General features: G+C 35.1%; 1 protein-coding gene across 1 annotated transcript in view; it reads right to left on the minus strand.

Annotated features, from left to right (window-relative positions):
* Positions 1-23,972, minus strand: part of LOC119001545 (cohesin subunit SA-2) — a 38,132-nt gene that overhangs the window by 6,149 nt on the left and 8,011 nt on the right. Inside the window, exons 9-18 of the mRNA XM_037066943.1 lie at positions 20,935-21,109; positions 19,767-19,906; positions 17,995-18,096; positions 14,880-15,028; positions 11,609-11,737; positions 7,649-7,872; positions 4,733-4,922; positions 4,532-4,642; positions 1,588-1,714; positions 679-756 (exon numbers count right to left, since the gene is read on the minus strand). Coding sequence (XP_036922838.1) covers positions 679-756; positions 1,588-1,714; positions 4,532-4,642; positions 4,733-4,922; positions 7,649-7,872; positions 11,609-11,737; positions 14,880-15,028; positions 17,995-18,096; positions 19,767-19,906; positions 20,935-21,109 — 1,425 coding nt within the window. The remainder of the gene's footprint in view (positions 1-678; positions 757-1,587; positions 1,715-4,531; positions 4,643-4,732; positions 4,923-7,648; positions 7,873-11,608; positions 11,738-14,879; positions 15,029-17,994; positions 18,097-19,766; positions 19,907-20,934; positions 21,110-23,972) is intronic.

Genomic DNA, 23,972 nt, shown 5'->3' on the forward strand with positions numbered 1-23,972 from the left:
GGGGGGGGGGGGAAATCAATGAAAGACCTGTGAGAGAATCTGATTTGCATTTTAGAAAAATGACCCCAAATGAGAAATAAAGGAGAGATACAGCAGGCAAGATTAATTTAAAGGCTACTGAAATGGTCCCAGTAAAAACTAAGGAGGACTTGAATGAACCAAGGCATTGTTGGGGAAAATATGGCAGTGGGGACTGATATAAGAGGTACTTAAAAAATAGAATTGACAATACTTAGTAACCAATTATCTCAATCCCCTTCTCTTTATTATCAAAGTCTTTGTTCAGTTCTATTTTTCACAATGCCTTTGTATGATTATGATTATTATTCCTCTCATTCATCCTACCCATCCATAAATACCAAGAAAATCTTTCTGAAGCACAGTTCTCTGATCATGCCATTCCTTCATTCAAAATCCTTCAATGGGTAACTCAAGCCTAAGTGAAAAGTCCAAATTGCTTAAGTCCCATGTGCCAGGGATTCAAACACACTTCAAATCTGTCACCACCACTACATCACCCTTCTCCCTTTCCCCCCAAAATCTCTCCCGCCTGCTCCTTTTCTCTTTCCCAACTGTTTTATCCATTCTTGATGTGCTGTATCAGCTCTTCAACCTCAAACTTAGAGGTTGCCATACTTTTGATTTCGCAATCCTGGGGTACATTTAAATTAAACCTACTGATTCATCCATAATTGAAGCTGGATCAAAGAAATCAGGCTTCAGTTCTGTTCTCTCTCGTCTGTTCTTTGATGGCGGCTAAAGGGAAAAAAAGAAGTTGAAAATGGTCTTATCTATAAGCCAGATAGTGACTGAAAATACTGAAATTAATTAGCATTAAACGTTCACACTGCCTATATAGTTGCCAAATGTACATTACAATACTTCTAAATATTGTGTATTCCAACTACAGAAAGTTTAAATAAAAAACAAAGCAAGTTATTCATGGAAAATTAAAAGATGAAAACTGGAAAACTCCTTTTTCAAATCATTTTTAAATTCCTTTCTCAAATCATCAGATTACACTACTCTGAAGAGAGACCACTTACTTATTTCTTTCCTTTGAATAGAATACACCATGGTATACTGAGAAGTAGAATCAGAAGACCTGGCTTGTAAGTCTCAGCTTTACTGCTTACCAGTTCTGTCTCCTTGGACAGGCTAATTGTCTAAGCTTCAGTGTCCTTAATCCTTTCAATCTCCCTCACCAAGATGAAGGAGACATGTGGCAAAATGAAGTGCTGATATGAAAATCTGTCTCAATAACAGGGTATTATTAAGTTAGTTATGTATTGTTTTAATGACGGTAAATAAGTGGAAAATTATAAGCTAATGTGATGCTTGGTATAATATTAAGCAAAATGTATTCTTTACCTTTATATTTTCCTAAATTAACCCAAAAGTTAATCCTTGTAAACTAGGATCTAATATCCTCACCAGCCTCACCCTGTCCCCAACCCCTTCTCATTTACCTAAACACCTAGCAACTATTTTATTTAATAATTTTGCAAACTTACTTCTCATGGCAAGTATTTCTCTCCTCTAATAAATGCACCATTTAATTTCCACAGAAATCACTAAGTTTCTTACCAAGTCTATATCCATGGTGTCGAAATCCATTCCCTCATTAAGATCTTCAATCCTCCCCTCTGAGGACATCATAACATCTTCAACAATTGGCTCTTCATCATCTTCCATTAAGCTTGTACCACGCCGACTAGAGAAATATAAAACAAAGTCAAGATCTGAACCAATGTTGTGACTGTTCATATATTGGCAGCAACTATGTGGTTCTCTATATTCAGGTGTAATGGAAAATGATGGGATTAAAGGTCAGGGAAAATGATTAGGCATTGATCATGTCATCAATGATGTCAAAACCCCAATGTTCACTTGTCTAAAAATGTTAAGGAGTTACGTTTATTTTACATTATTTCAGTACATTCAGTGTGATACTTCTGATATCCCATATAAAAGTTCAATGAGAATATCCCACATGGGAACAGACAAGATACCTCAAATCCTTTTTGACAGTAAGCAGGGTACAAATTAATAAACAAATATAAAACAGAGACCAGAGAAATAACATTTTCAGAATACATATATTTTCATTAATATATAATGTTAATTTTACCCCATCACTCACTCATTCACTCAGTACCTAATTTATACCAGGCACTCACTCACTCTTTCACACAATGCCTACTACGTGCCAGGCTTCTACTTTGTTCTATGGATGAAAAAAAAAGATGAATTAAGGCATAATTCCTGCCCTCAAGGAGCTCACAATCTACTATGGGAAACAAATAATTATGACAAAATGTGACAAATATTGCAAGAGAAATATGAATCAAGTGCTATAAAGATATGCTGAAAGAGGTTAATTCTGCTTCAAAAGGAAATGAGCAACACATTTATGCTGAAACTTAGATTGTGTCCTAGAAAACTCAAAACTTTAAGACTTATATAGGAAAGTAAAAATTAAACCCAAAACTTCTGTATGTTATCACACATTATAAGGAATAAACTCTAATTTCAAGTTCACAAATTAACCCAGATCAGCATAAAGGAATCAATGCAATTTTGAAATCGAGGGTGGTTTTTCTCCAGTTTGGCCAACATTTCCTTCTTTTCTCACTTATTGAAAAGACCTTACTACCTCCCATCAATTATTTACTGAATGCTTGCTTACAATTTACACAATACCATGTTGAGTCTTAGTGGAGGCAACTGTGAAGGGAAAATATGTGCTTCGTGGACCATGTTAAAGAAATCCAGAGGTCCATTCTCTATTTCATTTGGAGTGTAAAAAAGATTATATGATATAAACTATTAAAAAACAAAGAGAATTTGGAAGTATTTTCAATTATAGGGCAGGTATCATTACAGAAAAATCACTGTAAAAATATTTTAAAACATGAGGTGATTGATCACTTATGGCACAACCACCAAAGAGTCTTCCAGTAATAATTATCTAACTGGGATAACCTCTTGTAGTCATCTCTAAGGGGAATTAAAACAAACTACAACAAAAGAATAATGATAAATGGTACTGAGTAATGAGATGCTGTACAAGAACTTAGGGACTGGTGGAAAGTTTTCAGGGGAGAAATATGGACCAAATGACTGCAGGCAGATTCTAGAATGTTTGGACTGGTGACTGGTTGGAAGCTATGAAATTAGCTACTGAATCCAGCACTAAGTAAGTGCATATACTAAGGGGAATGTGGCTACAGAAACAGGAATAGGAAACAGAACCAAGATAGTATAGATGCTGACCATATTAGACAAGTTGAGATCAGAATCTATACATGTGATAGAGTAGACTTTTGTAGACGTTCTTAAGACCGCCACAGATACCTAAAGTGAATTTAAATAGGACACTATTCATGTGGTAAATGGTAATTTCTTAAGAAAAAATAGGTGAGGTTTTCATCACTCAAAAACAAACAAAAATTTAAAAAGGTAACAATTACTATCTCCCAGTATTAAAACATGTACATTATGTTACAGATACAAAGCTTTCACACCACAAACCATAAATAATCAGAATCATCATATATTTCCCTTTGTGCCAATCATCTAAAGACTGTCTGACACTTCTTTAGAGCCAAAGCTAATAAATATTTATAAAGCTCTCATGTAGATGCCAACAAAAACAAAGTATTTAAAAGTTAAACTACCATTTTTTTAGCAATAGACATTTATTCATTCAAAGAACAATTACCTAGCACCTTTTATATGCCACGCACTGACAGGTAATGAAAGTGGTCCCTGCCCTTGAGGAGCTCACAGTCTAGAGAAAGGGAAAATTTATAAACAAATAACTATAATACATCATAAGAAAGATCAATATACATAGTGTTATGGGAGCACAGATGACCGCAGCTTCTTGTAAGGTGATACCTGAGCTTGTTCTTTTATGATGATTTTACCAGTTGCCAGAGAATGGGTTATGATACTAACGTGTACGCAGGGGCCATATTTTGAAAGATCTTGCATGCCATGAGCTAAGGAGTTTGAACTTTATCCTGGAGGCAATGGGAGCCATGGAACGGTTTTAAGTAAAATTACATGATCAGATTTTTATTCTGGAATAGTAATTCTGGATGGCAGTGTGAATGATGGAGTGGTGGTGAGAGGAGTTTGGTGAGAGGATAAATGGGATATTTGAGGGAAAACAAGTTAGAAAGCTAATGTACTAGTTCAGGTGAGAGATGAAGGCCTGAACTAAAGTGGGTAACCAATTAAGATGTAACAAAATGGATTTCAGCTGTAATTCTGTGTACCAAAATAAACAAGGATTATGATTTAAATTTTCCAACAGATTGACCTAAGATTGGTCCTTTAGCTAACTAGTTAATATTTTAAAAGTTCTTTTTTTTTTCTGTTGGAAAGACCAATTTTTAGTTCCTTGATTATTTCAGCTTACTCTAGAGAGTTTGCTGAAATATTGAGATAAGGCACACATTAAAATATGTTAAAATGAATTAGTGAACTTCCTAGACTCAGACAATAAGGCACTCTCACTTACATGGCATGCTGAAGATTAGTTCGTAGTTTAACATAGCCCACTGCTGCTCTCTCCTGCTGTTGCCTTGCTTCCTCTTGCTGTCTTTGAGCTAACATCCATGTTACCTGCGTGCTTCAAGGAGAATTTTATTCTTCTTTTAACTTAACTTTTTTCTATGTAATTAATAAAGTCACAGTACAGAAAATGATCAAATGTACTTACTTATAATCAAGAGGAGTTTGATGGTGTTCAGTCTGCATTGGATAAACACCCATGAAGCTATCCTCAGGTCGTAATCTTTTGGGCTCTCTCATAATTGTCGAGGTGAGTTGTGGTGTCTGCATCATAACTGGGGTGTGCAGTGTTTGCTCTCTGCTTAACCACATACTGTCGCTACTACTGCTTTCTTCAGCTGAAAAAGAAAATCATCAGCAATGAAGTTCAGTCAGCAATTTTAACTCATCAGGTGTCGAATACAACCTGTTCAGGTCAACAAACACCTACTTTTCACATGCTAAGTGCTTGGAACAGGGGGATACAAAGGTATGTAAGGTGTAGCCCCTACTCTGCCCTTACAATCCAGTTGTGAAGAAAGCACAGGCAATTACAACACAGTATGGTACATGCTAGAAGAGAGGGAAACATTGATGCAAGGGGAGCAATGAGAGGGATCAGAGCCAATTACCAGGAAGTGACTTCTGACTAGAGGAGATGCTGGGTGAACTAGGCAGGGGAAAGAACATTAGCAAAAGCACTGAGGCAAGAAACAACTAAACCATACAAATTTGCTGCTATTTAGCAGTTCTTGACCTACAAAAATGACAATTTCATGTGGTTCAAACTAGGAGTTTGGTACTCTTGGGATAAGCAGCAAAAAGTAATGCTGAATGAATAAAGAGGCAGGCATCAATTTATGAAAAGTGTTATAAGCTGTGCTAAGGTGATAGAAACTACTGTTGAAGGTTTTAAGGAATCAATGTGTCGAATTACATGTTTTAGTCCAAGTATGCGATGGCAGAGTAGAAGGTGGATTTAAGAATGTGAAGATTAGTGATCAAACTGGCCAATTAAGAGGCTATCTGTATAGCCCAGGTTAGTTACAGGTGACAATGGGAATGGAAACAATAAAAGAATGGTTCCTAGTCTATAGGATGCTCACCGCTGAGAAGCAGTAGAAACAACTTCAAGGAGGAGCACAAATACATATGCATTAAGCACTGGACTAAAAAGACCAGGTATCAAACCTACTTGTGTCCAAATACCTATACATGCTGCCATGACTAATGAAAAGACAGATTTACATGCAAGTGGTAATGAATTCATAGTCATTTTTAAAAATCATTGATTTGGGAGGAGAAATTAATAGCACCTGATTGAACCTGAGTTTGGAGGAGAACTATTTTATTAGAAGATTACATACATGCATATATACAGGTAACTTTTGGGGGGAAAAGTGCAAAGAAAAATGTGCTAGTGGCTAATACCCTAGTAATAGATAGATTAGACATAAATTTCATAATTTGCAATATAATTACATCAACCTTTAAGTTCTGCTGTGTTTAGGCTCCAATTTTGCATTCCAAATTGAACTGACCTGGCCAAACTATCAGTATTTATCCTTCCTTCTTCAAACTTACTACTGCCTCAATTTCTATGGCTCTCTCCAAAAGCCCAAACGGAACACCAACTCTTTCTATAAAAATGAAAGTGTCTGATTTGGATAATCTATCTTTAAAATGTTATATAAATACCAATTCATGCATGCTCCATAAAGTCTAAGGAAAAGGAGATTTGATGGTCCAGCACAAATTTGTAACTATTAACTACTTGTTCAAAGGAGAAAATCTTTTAAAGAGTTGTAATGACATGCAGAAAACATTGTTTTTTTTTAATCTGATAACTTTTCTATTAAAATAAGGACAATTAAGTGGTCAAGAATACTGTGAAAAAAACTTCCCCACTGACTGGGATATTGGGACTACATAACCAATCAATTACAACCTAAGGTTGTACAAATTATTCATTTATGCCTTTATAAATATTGGACAAAAGATTAAAACCATTAGCCCACGGGACAGTCAAGTTGTAAATACCATACACCTGGATAATGGCTAAAAATTTATTTATCTGGCAATCTAAAAAATAACCCCCAAACCTTTGATACTCCTCACATTAAGAGACAGGGATTATGTCCCATTCTCTTGAATTGGCCCTGTGATCACAGAATATGGTGGAAATTACGCTACGCCACTGTCAGGCCTTAAGAAACTGGCAGCTTTCCCTTCCGGTCTGTTCAGACATTCATGCTTGGAGTCCAGCCATATGCTGTGAGGAAGCCCAAAGACACATGAAGAGGTCACATGCAGGTGTCCTGGGAGACAATCCAGTTGAGGTCCCAGCTGATGGCTAGTATCAGATATAACTGTAGGTGATGATGCCTCCGTACAATTCCAGTCCTCAGCCTTTGAGGTTTCATAACTGAAGCACCAGGCACCATGTCCCTGCTCTGTCCTAAGTTTTGGGATAGTCTGTTACTCGGCAATAATATCTGGAACAAATTTTGACAACTATGCCAATTTGTTTAAAGGTTCCCAAGGAGAGGAAGAAAGTGCCCAAGCTCATTTTGAATCAACCCTGGGAGTCCAAGAGATTTATGTGTCATAATGCATTACTACCTCTAAAATTCTAGATGGCAATTTGTGTTTCTATAAAGTTCTTCATAATTAATGACCTCTTCACAAAAATCCAAAAGCCGCAACCTCTCTGAATCTGTTGTTCCACTTAAACTAGATGGAGCCAATCTCTTAGATACTAATCGGCACTGCAATACCAAGTCCATTTCCATATGCAGATAGTACAGTGCAGTGATTAAAAAGCAAGCACTGTAGAGTCACTCTGCCTGGTTCTACTACTTAGTATCTGTGAGACCTTAGGTAAGTTATTTAACATCTCTGTATTAGTTTCCTCATCTGAAAAACGAGGAACTAAGTTTATATATTAAAAATGCTTAAAACAGTATATTTACATCCTATACACACTGTATAAGAAACTTTTTAATAACACAAATCTCAAAAAAAAAGTGAATCTTAGTTGGTAAACATAAGGGATAAATATAAAGAGAATACATTATATACTTACTGAGTGTGAGCTGCATGCCTTCAACCACTTTCCGTTTTCCTGTAGATGGTTTTGATTTTTTACTCCGCACGGTTGACCCCCGACTGCTGATTCCACTAATGACTGACATAGTGTCATCATCACCACCAGCTAGCAAAGAATTTCGGTAAGACATCAGTGGAAGCCACACATCTTCTCTTCGGAGTGACATCTGAAATGTCATAAACTTTTCCAAGTAAACATACCTTAAAAAGAAGTAGAAACTATTAGCTTTGATAAATAAAGCTGCAATAGCTTTATTTTTCTATTTTTTTTTAGTACTCCTAACAATCTCAAGGCTCACATACCAAGTGGAACATTCAATGATTTACTTAGAATTAAATAAAAAGCAAAGTATATTAGAATTAAACAAAAGAGTGATTCAGAACAATTATAGGATGTTAATATTTTCTTTCTCAAGATACTTTTTTCTATCCTTACTTTCCAGGTCCTCTGCTAGAACAGACTCAAGCCATATTTCTGGAAAGAGAATTGGATTTAAAATCATACAATTTGGGTTTTAGTCCCAGGTCTATCAACCCCTACCTATGTAAGTGAGTGCTTATTACTTTACTACTCAATCTCAGCTTCATTAGTACACTGATGAGCAATTCTGCCTCTCAAGATTCTCACTCTAAACCTATGCCCCAGGCGTGGGGGTAGATATAAGGATGAATGAGATATGGTTGGTCCCTACCTACAAAACGTTTCAGCCTGATGAAGTCAGACATCTATTTATCCGGGATCCAAACTATCACGCAGATTCTATGGCTTATATGTAATATAGCAATCAAAATTCAACTAACATTTGTGTGACTATGTGCTAGACATTTTTCTCTTGGGTGCTTTGCTTAATGCTTACAACCCTGTGAGGGAGACATTCCCCTTTGACATTGATAAGGAAAGAAAGGATAAATAACATAATTCATGGTCATAAAAATGAAAAAGCAGTACAACCATAATTCAAATCCCAGGCTTCTGACAATAACAGTTCAGTACTCTATTGTCTAAATTATGCTTCAAATACATGAACACAATTTTTGTCAATTAACTGTAAAGTGCAATTCAAATACTTACTTTCTGTCACAATAAATAAATGCCTAGTTGCAATCAATTCAAAATTACCAGTTTTGAACATCATTAAAGAAAGAGGACAGAAAATATCAGTTAAAAAACATACTGCTAAGTGTTATTTGCTCATTAAACTGCAATATTATTTCAGCTATACACAACAGTACAGCATTCCTCAAAGTGTGGTCTGTGAAGTAGCCATCAGTCTGAGAACTGTTACCAGTACGCAACAAGATATGGAGCTTGAGCCCTGACCAAGTGGCTCAGTTGGCTGGAGCATTATTCCGTACACCAAAGGTTGTGGGTTCAATTCCCAGTTAAGGAACACACCTAGGTTGCAGGCTGACCTCCAGTTGGAGGGCATATGGCAACTGATCAATGTTTCTTACATTGCAGTCTCCTCCCACCCCAAAATCAATGAACATGTCCCTTGGGTGAGGATTAAAAGGAAAAGAAAAGATACGAAACCTGAACCAAAATATGCTAACTGGTAGAGAGATTTACACCTGTGCACTGACCATATAGTTTAATAAAACATTCCAGATAAGTAGCCTCCCTGATGCTATTTCCCTGCCACAGAAGTTAACACTAACCTGAATTTGCTATTTATCATCCCCACGCACATTCTTCTACTTTTTAAAACCCTCACCTGAGGACATGTTTCCAATGATCTTTATTTTTTAAAGATTTTATTTATTTATTTTTAGAGAAAGGAGGAAGGAGAGAGGGAGAGAAACATCAGTATGTGGTTGCCTCTCATGTGGCCCCCAAAGGGGACAGGACCTGCAACCCAGGCATGTGCCCTGCCTGGGAATCAAACTGGCGACCCTTTGGTTCACAGCCCACGCTCTATCCACTGAGCCACACCAGCCAGGACTTCCACTGATTTTTAAAGAGAGAGGAAGGGAGGGAGGGAAGAAAGGAGGGAGGTGAGAGAGAGAGAGAGAGACAGACATTGATGTGCGAGAGAAACAGGGACCAGCTGCCTTCTGTACCTGACTCAACTGAGGATCAGACCTGCAACCCATGCACATGCCCTGAGCAGGAAAGAACCCAGCAACACCTTGGTTCATGGAATGACATTCCAACCAACTAAGCCACGCAACCAGAGAACATTTTTGTATTTTTAATACATATTTGTCTGTAAACATCAGTGCACACTTGGTACTCTGCTTTTTGCAATCAACCTTGTTTTTTAAACTCTAACCATTTTGGAAGGGTGACATCAGCTAATGTTACAGTGATGATCATTTCCCAATATATAACTGTATCAAATCTTGTTGTACACCTTAAGCTTACACTTTATATGTCAACTATATCTCAATAAAGTTGGAAAAATATTTAGAAATTAATAAGATCTGAGGACCTTGGTGTAACATGGTGATTACTGCTGATAAGGTATAATACTTTTTAATTGAAAAATAGAACTTAAATATTATTTTAAAAGGTAAATGCATGAGGTGATAGATGATTCATTAACTTGATTATGGGAATCCTTTCACAATATATACATATATAAAACCACGTTATATATTTTAAATATATTACTATTTTGTCAGCTATACCTCAATAAAGCAAAATTTAAGGTTTCAAAAATATAATAGTCAATCAGAATATGTGAATCTTATTTCAATCCCAATTCAGTTAAATAAAATATAAAAATAAAAGTAATTTATGACATCTGAAACTACTGGGAATCTGAACAATGCCTGGGTATTTAAAAAAATTAAGGAATTATGTTTGCTTTAAAAAAAAATCTAACCATTTTGACTGCTGTATGGTATTCCATTGCATATCAATCTAATGATGCCATTTTCTGGTTGACAGGTATTGTTTTCAGCTTTTCCCTACTCAAACAATACAACAGTTGATTCTTTACAGTTCTTATATACACGTGCAAGAGTTTCCCTAGGGCCTCTACCTATGAACAGAATTACTGGTTCAGAAGTAGGTTAAACTTTACTAGACAATGCCTAATAGCTCCTCCACAAAGTGGTGGTGTACCAATTTACGCTGTTGCCAGAAATGCATGAAGTCTCTATTCTTCCACATGCTTGGCAATATTTGGGACTCTCGGGCTTCTTAATTTTATCTAATCTGATAAATGAGGAATGGTTTTTCATTGTTTCAAATTGTATTTCTGATTGACAATGTCAATGGAGTTTTTGACTAAAATAAATTTATATATAATAAAAAGCACAGAAATTGAGAGCATGGCTGGATCACTTTTGCAAGTGAATGCAGCCATGTGACCAATACACCTTTTGAACTTAATTCCCACGGACATTCCCATGACCCTAGAAAATACCCTATGTCCTTTTCCCCCACTCAGTCTCCCCAACCCCAGAAGCAACCACTACTGGGGTTTCTATCAGTAAAGATTTGTTTTGTGCGCGTCAGAATTTTGTATAAATCTGTATCATCTTTAAATGTAAACTACTGGTGGATTTTCAGGTGAGGTTATCTATAAGTTATTTATTCTTCCTTTTAATGCTATTAAACAATCTTTACTTTTATTTTATTGTTGTTCAAATATGCACCCCCCCCCATTATTTATTTTCCTCTGCCCTTTTATGTAAGCCAAGACGGTAAGAGAATATTTTGAAATTTAATTCCATTTGTTGGGCCCTCTTAGAATGTAAGTCACCATTTTACGAGACTATATCAGAAAAGTAGCCTGTTGAAGTATTTGTTGAGGACAGGACTAGTGGTTAAAATAAAAAAATAAAAAGGGTGAATGTTACTTCCTCGTGTAGTCACAACTCAGGACATAGACTAAGATAATTCTAATGTCTGTGTGTAGGAGGGGAGAAATCAAATATAATTATTGATCTTTAAGAATTCCAAAAAATAAGTATTTCTGACACATACACTGTTCTTTTGTCTTGTCGAAGTAGTTTAGAAGAAAATTCACTCAGTATGTCAAGAAACGCCAAGTTCAAAGGTGGATGGCTCTCTCCTTGTGGATTAGGTTCTTTAAAAGCAAATTCTATGCCATCTCTGAAAGGAAAAATAAATAAACAAATATGTAAGTGACAACAATACAAAATAATAATTTAGAAAAAAATTTCTCTAAGTTCGTTCCACCACTAAATGTTTTCTTTGCCATGCATTTAATCTGGGGAATAGAGAGAACAAAGAGGCTATAATGTGAGAACAAGCAAATATATTTACATTTTATGACACTTTCTTTCTTCAAAGCAAACAAAAAACACACACAGGCACACAAACACACCAGGTAGCCCCTAGGTAGAATGTGGTTTGGTATATCTACATTCTTTCCTTGGTTCTCTTATCCATAGAAAATAAAACAAATGCTCTCACATAATGATCAATACATTTTCTGTATTTTTTAAGACAAAAAAGAACTAGTATAACACATAGGAGTAACTTAAAAATAATGATTAAAGACTATATGTGAGCCTCTGAGGTCCTCTTAAGAGGTGAAGAGGACTTCCGCCAAGATGGAGGCGTAGGTGGAAACACTGTGCCTTCTCCCACAACCAAGTTTCAATACAACAAAGGTTTTGAGAACAAAGACGCAGCCAAAGAACAGAAAACTGAACTATACGGAAGTCCAAAAACAACCATTCAACAACGAACCGTTCAACCGGGAGAGGTAAGAGGGGCAGAGCCAGCAGTGGAGCAGGGTCGAGAAGGAAGGATCCTGCGACCCAGGTGCGCAGGCAGCTGGGGTAGCATTGCAGACACAGTGAGGGCACGGGGCAGCAGGCTGACCGTCACACATTCACTCGCGGTGAGGCGAACTGCACAGGCCCCAGCAGCGGGAACTGCCATTGCTCCTCTTTGACCCCACCCCCACATACAGTGTCACAACCCAGCGACTGGGTCGCCCTGCCTTGGTGAACACCTAAGGCTCTGCTTCTCATACATAACAGGCACGGACAGTCCAAAACACAGCTCAAGAAGAACTCAAAGCCCCAGAGCCAATAACTCTAAGTGACAGAGAAATAGTGAACCCCTCAGATGCACAGTTCAAAATACTGGTGATCAGGATGGTCACAGAACTGGTTGATTATAGTCACAAATTAGAGGAACATATGAAGGCTAAACTAATTGAAATGAAGGGAAGTGCATAGGAAACCAATAGCGATGGAAAGGAAACTGGGACTCAAATCAAGGGAGTGGACCAGAAGGAAGGAAGAAATGATCAAACAGAAAAATGTGAAGCAAGAAGAATTCAAAAAAAATGAGGAGAGGCTTAGGAACCTCCAGGACATCTTTAAACGTTCCAACATCCGAATTATAGGGGTGCCAGAAGGAGAAAAGAAATAGCCACGCGTGGAAAACTTATTTGAACAAATAATAAAGAAGAACTTCCCCAGTCTGGCAAAGGAAATAGACTTCTAGGAAATCCAGGCACCTCAGAGATTCCCAAAGAAGTTGGACCCAAGAAGGAACACACCAAGGCATATCATCATTACATTAGCCAAGATGAAAATGAAGGAATCCTAGAAGCAGCAAGAGATAAGGGGACAGCCACCTACAAAGGAGTTCCCATCAGACTGTCAGCTGATTTCTCAAAAGAGACCTTACAGACAAGAAGGGGCTGGAAAGAAGTATTCCAAGTCATGAAATCCAAAGACCTACATCCAAGATTGCTCTATCCAGCAAAGCTTTCAATTAGAATGGAAGGACAGATAAAGTGCTTCTCAGATAAGATCAAATTCAAGGAGTTCATCCTCACCAAGCTCTTATTATATGAAATGTTAAAGGGACTTATCTAAGAAAAAGAAGGTAAAAAATATGAACAGTGAAAGGACAGCAAACTCACAGTTATTAGTGACCACACCTAAAACAAAAGCAAACCAAGAGGACAGCTAGATTGGGAGCGGAACCATAGAAATGAAGAACACATGGAGGGTTAGCAACAGGGGAATGGGGGGAGGAGGAGAAGGTACAGAAAATAAGTAGCACAGACAGTAGGTAGAAAATAGATAGGGGGGAGGGCAAGAATGTTAGGGGAAATATAGAATCTAGAGAACTTGAGACACGTGGTCATAAACTAAAGGGGGGAATGGTGGGGGAGGGGTGTGCAGGGTGGAGGGGAATGAAGGGGGGGAATAGAAAAACTGTAATGGTATAATCAATCAAATATATTTTTTTTAAAAAGACTATTTGTAATGATGTATTTAAGAGAAAAGTTTAAAAATTAAACTCTACTCAGGGCTCATTTTAATTAACAATAAATTCTTCTATTAATCAAGACAACAACCCAACATTACACTCTCATCAAAAATGTAACCGTGTAAAAAATAATACAGATGAAAATGGTGAGGCAAAGATGAAGACTATTACATGAAGGGAATAATATATTACTTATCAAAATAATTACTATATCTGTGATCTTCAAATAGTACCTAAAAGTATCATTCAAAAGGAATTTAAGACTTTTTAGAGCAAAGTAAAAAGGAGAGAATAAATTAAAGTGGGGAAGGTATGGGATTAACTTAAAAAGCAAAAACATTTCTGTAGGGAGACATTTAACACTGTTATAACTAAGTAAGCAAGATGAGTAAAAGAGACACAAGTAAAACAGAGCTTTCAATTAAAGAGTCCAAGTCTCTTGATGTTCCCAATTAAAAGGTAAAGGGTATTAATATTCCCGAGCTGCTAATGCTAAGGTCTAAAATACACCCATACTTAAATGTATAATTGATCACTAAATTACATGCCTCAAATAAATTGAGATGATTTCCAATTTTTATAATGGAAAGAAAATATGCAGACAGAAAGAAGGCTGTGGATCAAAACAATATAGAGAACAGAACCAGAAAGGGAATACTTCAAATAATGGAATCAAATCTCAAGTGAAATTATGACAAAAGCTGTTAAGAGATATTGTTAATACCTGTTATATGTTGCTTCTCTTCACATAATTTATACATATTTTGTATGGTTTTAATTAAAGCAAAGACTTTCTATGAAAGGAGTTTTAGTCCCAACTCATGTGTTAATCGAGGTAGCACTATAACTGGTTTTTAAGAAAAGAAATATGCTACAGATTTGTAAACAAATAATTAAGCATCAACCAAATTTGATTATTTCAAACAAGAGCTAGATTCAAAAAAAATTTCATGATTAAAGAACAGGAGAGCTGAATAAAATATTTGGAGATTACTTGTGTAGCATAGCAATGGCCTCTCTTGTTTTCAACTGATCGAGTCCAAAAGTTAAAGCAAAACGTCGAGCAAGTTCTTTTATGCCGCTGAATGTTGAGGATGATCTATCAAAATTATAGCCATTTTCCTGTATCATTTCATTAAAAAGCTGTTTGGGGAAAAAAGAAAGCAAGCATGTTAAAGCTTTTTGATAACTATCTATTATTAACGTCTTAAAAAACCATATTTTCTGCTTAAAATATACGATCCATAAATGAGCCACTGCATTTTATTCAAAAACAAGGAGTTTATTTTTTTGTAACTTTTTTTAACTATCCTTTTTTTAAGATTTTATTTATTTATTTATATTTAGAGGGGAAGGAGAGAGGGAGAGAAACATCAATGTATGGTTGCCTTTCGTGCATCCCCTGCTGGGAGTTGGCCTGCAAGGAACCGGCCTGCAACCCAGGCATGTGCCCTGACTGGGAATCGAACTGCAATCCTCTGGTTCGCAGGCCTGCGCTCAATCCACTGAGCTACACCAGCCAGGGCTGAACTATCTTTTATTATATCATTGATAATATACTGCATCTTTCTTGAAAAGGTGAAACTCAGCCCAGTTTTCTAGATGAAGTTTTGTAGACCAAAGCTTTGATGCAGACAAAAGTAATTAGTATTTGCTGTTTTACTTTGGGGATTGCCTTCTTGCTGGATATTTTTACAAATGTATTATTTTATCTATGGCAAAAGTCTCACAAAATAAAACAATTTTATTTTTATCTGTTTAGCCATCAGTGCACATTTCTAATTTTGAGATTGTTATCTGTGCCCCAGAACAAAAACAAGGATTTTTAAAGCACATGATACAAATGACCAAAATTGTTGCACTCCAAGTATTCATACTAGAAACAGTTATTGAGATTAGAAACTCTTCAGGTTAGTTATGGCAGAATTCTACACTGTTAGATTAACTGGATATTATGATAGCATGTAAAATCTTAAAGGAAAAAAAGCCCACTAAATTATTAAACAGCTATATTCTGCTATTTACCTTTAAATAATGAATCTCACATGAAGATTTTCCATTGTAAAGTAGGCAAAACAATATGGAGTTTTTCTACTACCAAACTGTCAAGCCTTTAAACAGTTAATGGCCACTACCACTGATAGAAATACAGTGCAATGAGCACTCTGATCTGTTGGGAACATAAATTGAGATAACCTTCCTTTCTATAGAGCCATCTCACAAAATGTAGTTCAAATTTAGTATTTTGAGGTCCTCTGAGCAATTCTAATGATCAGAATTTATCCAAAAGGAATATTATTATTTGTACACAATACATAAATACAAAAATGCTGTAGTACTATATTTTTTACTGTTTTTAAAAATTATTTAATTATTTTTCAAGTACAGTTTTCTGTCTATTACTCCCATCCCACCACCCCCCCATGCTCCCTCCTCCCTTCCATTCCCACCCCTTCTTAGTTGTTGTCCATGTATTCTTTATATTTGTTCCTCTAAATCCCCTCCCCTCTCCCCTCTGGTTGCTGTCCCCGTTCTCTTTTTCAGTGTCTTTGGTTATATTTTGCTTGCTTGTTTGTTTTGTTGTTTAGCTTCCTGTTAAAGGTGAGATCATATGGTATTTATTATGGCGAAGATTGTAAAAACAAACAAACAAACAAAAAACAACCTCAAAATCAAACAAGAAGAGATCTTGTTAGGTTATGGTTAATCTATAACATGGAATACTGTATAGTCATTTTAAAAGTATTTAATGGCATAAAAGTGTTCAGAAATTATTAATATAACAAGTTCCACCTTGCAAAATAGAATGCATAATGACTTAATTTTGAAAAAATAAGATTTCATATACGCATAAGAGACTAAGAAGGCTACAAAATCTAAAAGCATTACTGAGTAAAAAATTAAGGATAAGTTGCATTTTTCTAGTTCCTCTATTTTCTAAACTTTCTACGGCAAGCAGCTATTATTTTATAACAAAAGTTATTTAAATGCTACCTTTAGAACATTTAAACTATTAATTTTAATAAACAGTATGCAAATAAAATTAAATTTCATACTTAGATTTCTCAAAAGCAAGAAGAAAGTTTATCAAATTGAAATGGGTTATGCTTTGCACACATTTAATCTCTAGAAACAAAAGTATACTAAACAAATTATTTTTACCTAATGAAACCTGCCTTGCCACTGCCAAAGTGAAAATGACTATTGAATTTTGATTATAAGACTGATACAGAAAGAAAATAGGTGAGGATGAGGCTAATATAAGGCTGCAAACATATTTTTAATTTTTGTGGCACTTAAAAGTAGTTTTTCATTAATGGATTTCTAACTGTTATATATTTATAAAATAAAATCACACTAATAATAAAAAGATTAATCTCATTTAAATAAATATAAAAATATACAAAGAAAAGAGTAAAATTCATCTGAAACCTACCAAAGCAAATTAACTACAGCTAACATTTTAGTGATTATTTTTCCAGATAGATGTAGAGATATGCACAATTTTATAGGGATGCTGTACTGTCATCTTTTTTACTTTATTTTCAAACTATGTATATTGTGGAAATCTTTACATATTTATGACTCCAGACCTACTTAAAAGTAATTTTATGTGCTATATAATAGCTACTACAGAGATGGATCACTTAATATACTCATCTGATATACCACTGATGAACCTTTGGATTATTTCTAATTCCTTATTACAAACAATGTTGCCATGTATAATCTTGTACACTCATTTTTGCAAACTTTTCCTATTACTATCTTGGATAAATGGTTAAAAGTAGAATTGCTGCCTTAAATGACATACACATTATAAACTCTAACATATATTGCCAAACTGCCTACCAGGAAGCTTGTACCAATATATACTGATGATAGTACAGATTTCCTCCATAACTTACACAGCTATAGGTTTTGCCAAATTTGCCAATCTGAAAGCAAAAACAATCTTATTTGTACAATGTCTACTAATAAGACTGAATATTTTGTGTATCTACTTTTATGAATTGTCTGTGGCATCCTTTACCCATATTTGTCACCATTAACTTGAAAACTATATTGTTAATTGTGTTAGCCTAAAGCTGGTACTCTTAATGTCTTACCTGTTGCAAACTGAGAATAAGGGTCTTCGCACATTGAATCTTGTCTATTTGTCTTGTTTTACTCATTGTTTCTTTGATGATATCTCCATAGTCATTATAATACTAGAGAAAAAATTTGCACAAATTAGAGCAAATAGTTTTATCTTGTAAAACTACTGGACAATAGGACTAATTTTAGGTTAATCATGTAAGCATGTTGCAAAGTATGTATTTGACTAAAATTATGTATTCAAAGACATAAAAGAATGTTACTGAAACATTAAGATAATCTCTAAGCACACAATTTCTAACTTAATTCAGAAATATCAGACTGTTAAGATCTAATTGCATTAAGCTCTAAATCTGGTTTTAAGTAGGTAAAGAGGTATGGTATGAGACAGTAATTAGGTTATGCAGATTTTCAGAAATTACATAAAGGATATAAACAAAGTTTTTAGGTTCTTTATGAACTATTAAGACAATAAATATAATCAGTTACTTTCACAAATTATCCATTGCTACTCTCATACAGTTCATGTATAATTTCAAACTTTATTAACTTGGCTTATACATATAGTCTATTATCATTTAAAAGAAAACTTAAGGTGACATTTACATCACACATCGCACATGACATTTTTTTCTTATAGAAGAATGTTTCAAAATGCATACATGACAACTGTTAGAGATGGATATCCATGCTCCTATGGCTAATAAAATTGACTTCAGAATACTGAAGTCTAAAATGTTTGAAAGTTTAAAACTTGCAAAATGACTTTATAAGCAAACCTTTGTTTAAAAAAATCAATGATCATGCCAAATAACTTCGGTCCCAAAGTAAGTTCCAAAGTAAGTTATAATGGTGCTAGAGCTCTATCATGTAGGAAATTATTCCAAATAGAATTAACTAGATTCGACAAGTTTATTATGCATTTTATTTTGTAATAGAAAAGGCCTAAAAGTTTACTTTTATAATTAGATTTTACTTGAGAAAGTATTAAAGAAACTATCTTACCACATTTTGTCACAGTCCATTAGTACAATTAACAATACTCTTTTCACTACTACTTAAAAATTTAATGTGTATTCATGAAAATCGTGAATACTCTACTCAGAATCAAATCAGATTTGGAACCCCTAAAATAGGGGTGTCAAACTCATTTTCACCGGGGTCACATCAGCCTTACGGTTCCTTTCAAAGAGCCAAATGTAGAGCTCCTTTCCCCTAGTTAAGGAGTAGTTACATTTATACCATCCTAAAATGACATTTGGTCCTTTGAAGGCAACTGCGAGGTTGATGTGACCCCCAGTGAAAATGAGTTTGACACCCCTGTCCTAAAGCAACCTTAGCTCTCATACTGGAACAGATGAAGGCAGGATACAGAAGTATTGAGTTACTCAAACCACAAGGTACAGAGTCACCAAGCCAAAACTATACCATCTAGGTCTCCTAACTCCTAAAACATTACTTTTTAATGCTACATCAGGAGGGGGAAGGACATCATCCTGTTATGTTAAACTGAATCACAAATACAATGTCTACTAGTGACAGTTAACATAAGACAAGCTGTTTTCAATATTGCAAATGCAAATGAAATTAATAAACCTAAAAATGTCCATTATAATGGAGAAGTAGAAGTGTGAGAAAATGCCACTGAAAAATGTTAAATATTTAAAGAGATTTCTTTAAACTAGAAAAGTAAAAATTCAATGACAACCAAGCATAAAGGCCAATGTTACCTTATCTTTCAAGCATTATAAAAATATCTTGTTATCCATTTTTCAAATTTTACCTTCATATACTGCTTGAAGATATCTGCAGCTGTATTCATCTCCACAACAGTATATACAATTAGCTTACAAAATGCTGCAAGTAAATTCCTCCTCTTGTGCAGAGCTTCAATTTTACTGGCTTCATCCTCCTGCTGACCATCTGGGGGAAAGTTCCAAACATTAAACCATCTATATTTTCTCACTATAAAAATACCTTTCTTTTGGATAATTAGAAATGTAAGAAAAAAACATTTAAGTGAAATACAAACTATAATCACACTCAACATCTTAGTAAATTACCAGTCCATTCATTCCAAGAAACAAAATTTTTGGGAAGTCAAATAAATCACCGGGACGCTGGCTGGTGAACATGGAACAGGAACAAGTGGAGTGAGTCAGAGGAATTGATGTTCAGTGAATTCAGGCTAGGCTTGCCTAACACATTCATCAACTTTCCTAATAGGATAGTTTGTCAATAAGATCTACATATTCAATGTCTGTTGGCTAAGCTCCTTTGTTTCCTAGGGACAGCCAACCTCAGAAACTCTCCAATCCCTTCTAAAAATGACCTTACCCCAACTCTTATCACACATACTTGCTTTATCCAAGTACACATATTCAGTTAGGCTGGCCTAGGAAGCATTATGTCTTTTTAACACTGCACATATTCCTGCTCTGATCTAGTATGCGAGATCTTGACATTCAGTTATCCAGAGGACAGACTACAACCTCCATGTACTGCTAAAGGATTGTTTCTAATTATTTGATACTGAAAATAAAATTGTGATGAAGGTTTTCTACGTAAAGAGTTTTCCTCTGGACAAATTTTACAAATGGAATTACTTTATAAAAAAATATAACCATCTTACATGGATTTATATTTCTCTGGGTTGTCAGTGGTTTGGGTTTTTTACGTTTATTTAGCCACTTATAACTCCTCTTCTGTGAAAAGTAGGTACATACCCTGTCAGGTCTTCAATGTAAGATTCCCAATATTAAAAAAAAAAGCGTAAAATAAGAATATCCTTTTCAACAAGTATTTATTCTACCCTGTCTCTGATAATCCTTGAAAATTGTTTCATGTTTTAGGAATAAACTATCAAATAGTAGTGCAAAACTTTACATCATTACTTAAATTTGATTCGTGGTAGATATACGGATTTAACAAAAAGTTGACAATAAAATTACCTGCACTATTGTTATCATCATCCTGCTCAATGAAGACATGATCCAAAATAAAGCTGAGCAACTCAGATTGCAATGAAGAATCAGGGGTGTAAACTAATGGCTCCAACATGTCACGCCCTCCTGACATAATCTGATGGCTGAAGATCATCAAAATATCACACAGAATAGTGAAGGCCTATTTAAAAAAAGGGGAACAATATGTTACGGCTTATCACCAACTGCCACGAGGAACTTACACATTTAACACAGAAATAGAATCCAACTATTCAGAACTCTTCAGAAAAGTCAATGGACAGTATTTTTCTAAGACTTTAAACCTGAGGAATGTAATTTCTGTAACAAAGAGTAATATTTACGTCATGCTTTGTTAACTACAAGGTAGTTTCAAAAATATCCTTTTCTTATTTTCAGCAACTTTAAATGACTTGTATTATATGCTTACACTACCCAAGCATGCAGTCAGGACTCAACCTCAGGTTTTCTGACGCCAAATCCTACACTTTATACTGTACCACAATGGTATACATTCTGAAATATGAAATAGTAAACTTGGTACCATTTTTTCTGCTATAGAAGAAAAACCTGGTACACCAAGGGATATCTCATACATCTCTTAGAAGAAAAATCACAAAGTCTAAGGTACTTCTTAAAAGCATTCTCATTATCAATATATGTGGTGCTTAAGCAGAAAAACATAACCAAGTATTGGCCTCTTTACTACTCACCAGGCAAACCCGATAGTACCCTAATAAACTTAAGGCTGAAGTTATATTTCAAGGAGCTTAACAAAACTGTACGAGGAATTTTAAAGGAAGTCTTAACTTTAACATTAAAAGGAGTTTTAAGCGCTGTTAAAATTAGTCGGAAGGTAACTGGAAAAAGTTATCTCTTGGGAAGGGGTAACAAAGACAGAATTCTGGGTCACAAAGTCAACAGGAAATTACATTTAAAGAAAAACTACTGCTAGAAATACTGATTACAACACAGAACAGATCTTAATACTAGTTTTATCTTTTCTAGAATTAACCACATTTACTTTTTTCCTCACTTTATGATTCACCTCTTTTTTTCAGTCTCTTATTTTACTACCACCTATCTAGATATAGGTTTACAAAAACTTTTACAACACACACAGAAATTATACAAAATGATAAGTATGGTGATATTTATTAATTAGGTGAGCTGGCAGGTCAAGTGAGTTGACCAGGACATAGTCCTAGAAGCTTGGTAGGAAGTCAGTACACAAGCTATTTATTGACCAAATCAACTCCAAGATCTGAACAAATTGTACTAAGTCATGGTACAATGACTTAGTACAATTGGTACTAAGGTACCCCTCACAATTAGTACAATTGGTACAAATGGTACCCTTCACTCCCATAGTCAGTTTCCAACAGTGTGGGAACTGACTATGGGAGTGAGGGGTAGGATGGATAGAGAAAAACAGGGGGAAAAATTGAGACAACTGTAATAGATTAACAATAAAAATGACAAAAAAGTATGTATTAATACTGTATAAAATAGGGAGTATTAAGCTTAATATCTTGGTGGCATGTGAAAATTTATCAAGCAATATTCTGTGTATTAGGTTTGGATTGTGCATATTTCATTAAAATTCTATTCTAAGAATTTATCTGTAAACTCAATTTATTACTGAGATTTTCTTTCATCTGAATTATACAGACAAAAATTTAATTTCAAGACAATTAAATGCCTTATTGCCACAGTACAAAACTATATACTTAGAACTGGGAAGAATTCTGCAATGTAATAATTGTGGCAATATACTTTATACTTCTGCAAGAAAACACAAAATTCAGTAATTGAATTTTGGCCATTTAGTATATTCTCACTTATTGGTGCCCACGTATGTATGTATGGGGGAGAAAAGGGATGGAAATAAGAAGAAAAAAGAGACCAAAACTTAGGTATTAAATGTAAATTTAAAAAAAAAACATTTTAAAAGATTTTCTATTTATTTATCTTTAGAGGAGAAAGGAAGGAGAGAGGGAGAAAAATATCAGTGTATGGTTGCCTCTCGTGCATCCCCTGCTGGGAACTGGCCTGCAGTCCAGGCATGTGCCCTGACTGGGAATTGAACTGCAGTTGTTTGGTTCGCAGGCCCGTGCTCAATCCACTGAGCTACACCAGCCAGGGCTAAATGTAAATTTTTATTTATAGATTCAGCATAGTCCCAATTAAAATACTAATAGCATATTTCACAGATATAGAACAAATATTTCAAAAATATATATATGGAATCATAAACAACCCCAAGTAGCCTCAGCAATTTTGAGAAAGAAGAAAAAAGTATGAAGAATCACAATACCTGCCATTAAACTATATTATAATGCTGCTGTAATCAAAACAGTCTGGTACTGACATAAGAACACACAGATTAATAGAACAGAATAGAGAGCCCAGAAATAAACCTATGTCTCTGAGGTCAATAAATATTCAACAAAAGGGGTAGAAGCATAAAATGGTGTAAAAATTGCCTCTTCAACAAATGGTGTTGAGAGATCTGGACAGCTACACAGAAAAAAAAAAAAAACAAACGACCACCAACTTACACCACAGACAAAAATAAACTCAAGATGGATAAAAGACTTAAATCTCAAGATTTTTCATGCACCAATATTTTCACTGACATGTCCCCTAGAGCAAGGGAAATAAAGGAAAGAATAAACAAATGGGACCTCATCAAATTAAAATGCTTCTGCATGACTAAAACATAAGCAAAACAAAAAGGGAATCAACTATATGGGAAAATACATTTGCCAATGATACCTCGGGCAAGGGTTTGATTTCCAAAATATATAAACCACAATGAGATACCACTTCACAATGGTGAGAATGGCCATCACAAGCAAATCAACAAACAATAATTGTTGGTGAGGATGTGGAGAAAAGGGAACCCTAGTGCACTGTTGGTGGTAATGCAGACTAGTGCAGCCACTGTGGAAAACAGTATGGAATTCCCTCAGAAAACTAAAAATGAAACTGCCTTTTGACCCAGTGATTCCACTGCTGGGATT

The sequence above is a fragment of the Sturnira hondurensis genome, unplaced genomic scaffold, assembly GCF_014824575.4.
Source record: "Sturnira hondurensis isolate 20B ecotype Veracruz unplaced genomic scaffold, ASM1482457v3 Scaffold0016716, whole genome shotgun sequence".
Classification (NCBI taxonomy): domain Eukaryota; kingdom Metazoa; phylum Chordata; class Mammalia; order Chiroptera; family Phyllostomidae; genus Sturnira; species Sturnira hondurensis.